The sequence below is a fragment of the Chrysochloris asiatica genome, unplaced genomic scaffold (genome assembly GCF_000296735.1).
Source record: "Chrysochloris asiatica unplaced genomic scaffold, ChrAsi1.0 scaffold00624, whole genome shotgun sequence".
In the NCBI taxonomy this organism is placed as follows: Eukaryota; Metazoa; Chordata; class Mammalia; order Afrosoricida; family Chrysochloridae; genus Chrysochloris; species Chrysochloris asiatica.
In genome coordinates, this window is record NW_006409142.1 from 81,324 (window position 1) to 88,758 (window position 7,435).

General features: G+C 40.5%; 1 protein-coding gene across 1 annotated transcript in view; it reads right to left on the reverse strand.

Moving 5' to 3' along the window:
- Nucleotides 1-7,435, reverse strand: part of LOC102830346 (NUT family member 1-like) — a gene marked incomplete at its 3' end in the record, with an annotated part of 80,984 nt that overhangs the window by 68,895 nt on the left and 4,654 nt on the right. Inside the window, exon 2 of the mRNA XM_006877825.1 lies at nucleotides 1,327-1,827. Within this exon, the coding sequence (XP_006877887.1) occupies nucleotides 1,327-1,827 (501 nt within the window). The remainder of the gene's footprint in view (nucleotides 1-1,326; nucleotides 1,828-7,435) is intronic.

Consider the following 7,435-nt stretch of genomic DNA (forward strand, 5'->3'; position numbering starts at 1 on the left):
GGAAAACTGTCCTGTGATTGCAGTAAATGTTTCATACTGATTGACCCATAATGATCAAGGGGCAGCACAGGATTGAGACAGCTGTAGTCTGCTAGGAAAAGACTCAGCTCTCAGATAACTAATTGCTGTGCCTTCTATTCACAGACGCCCATGTCTCTGGATTTCATAATCAATTGCTCACTTGCACACACTGTAGTTAGGATATTTTTTGCTTTTGTGAGTACTTTTCTTGTAGTACTTTGCCTTTCCTTCATACCTAGTACAAAAATGGATCTTTTATGAGGCACACCATATGTCAGACACTCTGCTGTATACTTCATATATTCATGTGGTTTTAGCAATCCTCTGAATTATAATTGTCCCCTTATTCAATGCGTTATTCAAAGGTGAAGATATAGAATGATCTGCTCAACATTACAAATCTAGGGAGGACACTTTGTATGCTCTGCCATTTCCCTGTTCTGAATGGAATTTTAAAGTGGAAGGAGGGTGGGAGTATACTTGAAATGATTTTCCTGTAGCCTGCCCCCTTTCCCTCTCCTCTGGATTTGATATGGCACTGGCCAGTATGTGTTCAGGAGTCCTGGTGTGGCAGTGCCAAATAATGCGCTAGATTGCAAGTTCTCTTTGAACTGCAAGGTTAGCAGTTCAAGCGCAACAGCTGCTCCTTTGAAACCCTATATAGGGTCACTAGGAGTTGAAATTGACTCCACGGCACTTAACAACAACAACAACAATATGTGCTCCACGCCTATGTTTGAAGATAATTACCAATGGGAAGAATGTGTTTGTGTTCTGAGATCTAAATTCACATTGTGGTTCTTTACTTTACAACAGGAATGAATCCTCTCTGATGTTTAGTCTGTAAGTAAATTATTATGTTATATTTTTATGATTCAATACTTATATCTGAATCATTAGTATAATGATTTCAATATAAATATTGGTGTCACATACAAGGTGGAGGTGTGATTACTAATGCTGGGACTGAACTGTCTCATAATATGTCTCATAACCCTCACAACCTTTCTTCAAATGTTTCAGAAGGCCTCATCTCCATTGTGGTGGTTGTGGCCTCTGTGTGCAGCTGAGTCAGTTCTGACTTAGAGCAACCCTGTTTAGGCTTTCAGAGTCTTTATGGGAGGAGAAAGCCTGAGTTTTCTCCAGCATTGCTGCTGGTGGATTCAAACTGCTGATCTTGCAGTTAGCCGCCCATTACATAGCACACTACACCACTAGAGCTACCCTCGATTTTATCTCCCCCAAGTCTCTTTATTTGAAAGCTGCAGGATAATCTCATGTTTCCAACCTGTCTAGAGCACTCACATGAGAAAGCAGGAAAGAGCTTCCGTATCTGGACTTTGAGGATGGTGTCTCCGGGCCAGGGGGTTGAAGCATTGCCAACGTCGGTAGTTCTCATAAACACTCTTGGAGTTACAGGAGGAGTCATCTAGCGAGGGCCTGGATTGGGTGGTGGCCAGGCCTTCCTCCCTAGAAGAACTATGCAGCCCTGACTGAGATTTCACTTGGGGGAAAATGGAGGCCAGCTTGGTACTAGGAGGTGGAACTTGAAGACTTGGGTACCAGCTTCTCGTAGAAACCAGAGTACCCACAACAGAAGTGGCAGGCATCAATTGCTCCATAGCAGAGGCTGCCACAAATGGTGATGGAGCATTCAAAACAGTCCCACTAGCAGTCCCTGGGGTATTCCGATTTAGTGGGGTCTGTGTCACGATGAAAGTCTGAGGCGCAGGGAGCTCCCCTTCTGCCCTGATTTGGACAATGATGTTACCAGTCACACCATACTGGGGCCAGGGCCTCCAAATCCTGTCACCAGAAGTGGCTTAGGGAAAACAGAGAGCCCCAGAGGGATGCTAGGAGGGCATGATGAAGTCATGAGGGGCAGTGGGTCCTGCTCCCAGAGTGGTTGGTATTGGGGTCTGGGAGTAGGTGGGGAAAAGTGAAGTGCAGTGAAAGGAGACATGGAGGCACCAGGATTCATGGTCATATCCTGTCTCAGCACTGGAGTGGTTGTTGAGACAAAGGAAAAGGGTGACTGTAGGAGGAACAAAGATAACCAGGTTTTAAGTCATTCAAATTCCCTGCATGGTCACTGTGAATCAGAGCCATGGAATCAACAGCTGAGTGGCAGAATGGACTGGGAGAACTGGTGAAGATTGAAAAAGTCTCTGGTGTGATTTTGATGTTGCTTCCGTACAATTGAGTAGTTTCTCAATAGAGAACTTTTGAGAATGTCAACCAGACTCCCAGGCCAACCTATTCACTTACTCTGAGCAACTCTTTTAGGACATTCTTGGCAGACACCTCAGCCAACCTATTAAATGATTTTCAAGACATGGAATGGAGTTGACACCCACTCTTTCTGAAATGCCACTGTGCATGTTCACTAGCAGGGAAAGGACCTTCTCAAGGGGAAGGCATTCTCAGGACTTTCTTGAAGGAATCAGTCTCCAAAAGAAGAGTTTCCCTATTCCCTTCTCAGCCTTTCTTTTCCTGATAACCTTTATAATATCCCTCTCTTTCTTTGTCAACCTCTCTGTCTAATTTGTCCAATCTGTTTTCCCAGACTTCTTATGTAGGATGTCCTAGGAGGTGTAATAGGGGATCTGCTCCATACTCTATTTCTGCTCAGAGAACATGTCTCAGGGTAACTGTCAAATTTAAATTCCCAAGGATTTGAAGGGTGGTGGGAACTCTGATAACAGCCCCTCTGCTGCCACCTACCAGACTTACCTCCTTGTAAAGCCATCTCCACAGACTTAGGTACTGACCACAATTTTATGGCAGCCTCCAACATGAGAAGATAACAAATCCTGGGCTCGGAGTGTGATTGGCTCCAGAAGATGCTCCTGATCCAATAAAACGAGGGAAAATTTTGAATCTAAACAGGAATAGAATTTAGGACTCACGATATTCTATAGCGGGGGATGGGTGAACGGCAGGTGGGAGGGATAGACATTCTATGAAGGCATCTGACAGGCTACAAGTTTCCTTCATAGGACAGTTAACTACACAAATTGTGTGGATTACCTAGAGTGATTTTAAGGTTCTTTTTGATTCACAGCATGAATGCTATACTCTAGACCAGTTCTTATCAATTTTTCTAGATTTGTATACCTAAATTCACCCTGCTTCTCAATTGTAGGTGGTGGTTGTTAAGTGTCATTGAGTCAGTTCTCACTCACATAACCCTGTACAGGATTTCTGAGGAGTGGTTGGTGAGTTTGAACTAACAAGCTTGTGGTTCCAACTGACCTTGTTGCCCAGTGCTTATCCACAGTACCACACTGAGTGGTAAGTCCTTGAATTATTTAAGTGGCACCAGTAAATTGTGAACAAAATTCATTTCTAATGAAGGCATGGATACATATGTTTATTGGTGTTAAGTGTCGTTGAGTCGGTTCTAACTCATAGTGGCTCTGTATAGGTTTTGCAAAGAGGGGCCTGACTAGTAGGATTGAACTGCCAAAGTCCAGTGCTTATCCTACAGCACCACAAGAAAACTGAGTATTTGAAATTAGTATTGTCTCAGCAGTTCCATTTTATTCAGTACGTGTATGCAGTCAATATATGTATGTGTCATTGGTTATGAAGCAAACCTTATTTCCTAAAACTTCCATCCAGTACTGAAAACCATGAGAGTGTAGTATGGCTTCTGTTACTATTGATCTTCTTTCCTTAAAATCTCCACTGTATCAAAGGATGACAGTAACCTCTAATTCCATGACCAGAAGTAAGTTTCTGCTGCTTCTCAGATTATTAGGTTGCACATAAATGTTTGAGTTTTAATTTCTGACGATGACTCTGATTCAATAGTTAAACGAGCATATTTCTTGCATGGCTCAAAAGTCAAATATTTCCAGACATTTTCTTTAGTTACAGCATTTCCCTCTGCATCTTTACCTTGGAAACCAAGTTCTCCATTGAAGAAGAAACTGATGTTTTCTGTTAGTTTTTCATCTTTTCAGAGACACTGTATGTCGCTAATAGTAACTAAGGGAGTACTGTGACTCTGTGGGATAAGCACTGGAATGTGAACCAAAAGGATGGTGATTTGAGCCCACCAGTCACTCAGTGGAAGACCATTTTGTGAGCAACTTTGCCAATGAAGGGAGGCTGGGCAGAACATATTTCATGTGCGCGATGGAAAAGGTACAAGTTTTTATTTTCCCCCATTCTCCACTGATGGCCAGAAGTGTGGCCAGTTCCCACCTTCATCCACCACCAGTGGAGACACTGCTCTCTGGAAATTTGGAGCCATGTGGTTGGGAGCCATGCCAGCCTGATTGGGGGACCAGCTGCACCACTTTGGTGCACAGCTTTGATGCCTAGGTTCAGGTAGTCTCTGTTCCAGACCTACAAAGCCACCAGACCAGCATTTTACCAGTCACCCTGCCCACAGTTCCCTTATGGTCCCAAGAGACACTGAAACCAGCTTCATCAATGGCTCCCATGCACTACTTTTGTACTGAGTGCCCTGAACACAGATCACACTGAAGCCAATAGGATCTCCATTGAGGGCAGGAAATGTGCTATCACATCCCATCCACAACCACTTCATGAGCTCTTTGAATTGCAGGAGACCCTGGAGATTTCTCCTTTCTGGGTCCAACAACTGCACTGTTTGTTTTTACAAATATGATAACCTCACAATGCTGTGAAGAAAGCAGACAAATTTAGCTCACACAAAGAAACAAAAGAAAGGCTCAAACAAATGACCCTTATGCAGAGCCAAAAGATGTTTCTGAGAAACAAAACATATAGAACTAACTGAAAAAGAATTCTAAAGAATGATAATTAGGTACTTCCAAAGGATTAATAGATTTAGGAAAGCAAACAGAACACAATAAAATCTTTAGAAGAATCCAAGAAAACACTACAACAGCAAACAGACAAATGCAAATTTTGAAACAATACAAAACCAGCAATTAGAAATTCAGAAAATTAATACTAAGATATCAGAAATGGGCAATACATTGAAAGAGCTAAAGAGTAGATGTGAAGCAATGGCATCCCAAATTACTGAACCTGAATATAAATCTCTCAATATTAGTATGCTAGAAGAACAATCAGAAAAAAAGAATGAAAAAATCTGAAGAAAGCCTAAGAGTTAGGTGTGAACATCATGAAGAGGAAAATCACAGGTGTTCAGAATTTCAGAACAGAAAGAGAGTAGCACAAAAAAAATTGTCAAAGACTTGTTTCAAGAAAATTTCCTAACATCATGAAAGACAAGAAGATAAGCATACAAGAAGCCAAACCAAATCCATACAGGATAGATTCCAAAAGAAAATCACCAAGACTTAATCAAACTTTCCAAAATCAAAGATGATGAAAGAATCCTGAGAGCAGTTTGGGAAGAATGAATTACCAACAAAGGTGAACTAATAAGGATAAGCTCTGATTTCTCAGCAGAAATCATGCCAGCAAGAAGGCAATGGAATGGCATATACAAAACTCTGAAAGAAAAAAATAGCCAACCAAGAATGAAATACCCAGAAAAGGTGTCCCTGAAATACAGTGTTGAAATTAGGACATATGCAGATAAACAGAAATGAAAGGAATTTATAATGACCAAATCAACTTTGCAAAATGCTAAAGGGAGTTCTTTGGACTGAAAACCAACAATAGCAGTCAACAGCCTGAGATTACCATACACAGTAACAACACCCCAGAACTCAATCCAGATATAGAAGTATTTAAAGTAAAACAAACCTACAAGTCTGAAATTAGGGAACCAGAGATACCAGTGTATTCTGAAGTCAACTACAAAGCAAAATGCGGGAGTAACATAGATATAGAACTTCCAAATGGCAAGGGAGTCAAGTAAATTTCAAGATAAAACAGCCTGTTTTAAGCAGGAAGTAAATTAGTAAATTACAGTGTAATTTCAAAGTAAAATAATATCAAAATATTATCTTGCACATCAAAATAAAAGAAGAGGAAAATCAGAACTATTTAGTTAATATGAACACAACAGAAATATAAATGACAAGAAAACCCACAAACAAAATGAACTCAGCATAGATTATGTGGAACAAAGAATCCAACAGCACTACACACACACACACACAAAACCCACAGAAAAATGACAACAATTAATTCATACCTATTGATAATCACACGGAATGTAAGTGGATTAAATGTACCATTCAAGAGACATAAAGAGCAGAATAGGTACGAAAATAGGATCCTACAATATGCTCTCCTCAAGAGGCATATCAAAAAGATGGAGACAGCCTAAATGCCTATCAACCGAAGAATGGTTAAACAAACTTTGATACATACACACAATGGAATACTACAAAATGTTGACGAATAATGATGAATCTGTGAAACACCTCCCAACATGATTGAACCTGGAGGAATTATGGTGAGTATGGGCAAGTCAATTGAGTGTCGGCGAGTCAGTTCTGACTCAGCAACCCTGTATAGGGTTTCTGAGGAGCACCTGGTGAGCTTGAACTTCTAACCTTGTGGTTCAAATCAACCTTTCAGTCCAGAGCATTAACCTGCAGTGCCAGTCAATTACAAAAAGACAAACATTGTATAAGACCAACATTGTACAGCTTTAAGAAAGATTTTCTTGATAAAAGAAACCATCTATGATGATAACAGAAAGAAGGAGGGAAAGGAAAATTATTAATGGACTACAGCTGGCACTGGAGGCACTCACATATCTATGCCAAGAAATTTGGAAGACAACTATCTGGCCAACTGATTGGAAGAGATCGTATTTGTGCCCATTCCAAAGAAAGGTGACCCAACGGAATGTGGATATCTTCATACAATATCTTTGATATCCTATACAAGTAAGGTTTTATGCAAGAAAATAAAGAAACAGCTGCAATCATACATTGACAGAGAACTTCCAGAGGTTCAAGCAGGATTCAGAATAGGATGGAGAACAGGGATATCATTGCTAACGTGAGATGGATCTTGGCTGAAAGCAGAGAATACCAGAAAGATGTTTTCCTGTGTTTTATTGACTAATCAAAGGCTTTTGATTGTGTGGATCATGACAAGCTATGGACAACATTGTGAAGTATGAGTATTCCTGAACACTTAATTGTGCTCATGAGGAATCTGTACATGAACCAAGAGGCAGTTATCCGAACAGAACATGGGAACACAGACTGGTTTAAAATTAGAAAAGGTGTGGGACAGGCTTGTATTCTTTCACCATACTTATTCAATCTGTATGCTGAGCAAATATTCTGAGAAGCTTGGTTATATGAAGAAAAACGTGGCATCAGGCTTGGACGAAGACTGACTAACAACCTGCGATATGCAGATGATACAAACTTGCTTATTGAAAGTAAAAAGAACTTTAAAAAAAGACTTACTGATGAAGATCAAAGGCCACAGCCTTTGGTATGGATTACATCTCAATGTAAAGAAAACAAAAATCCTC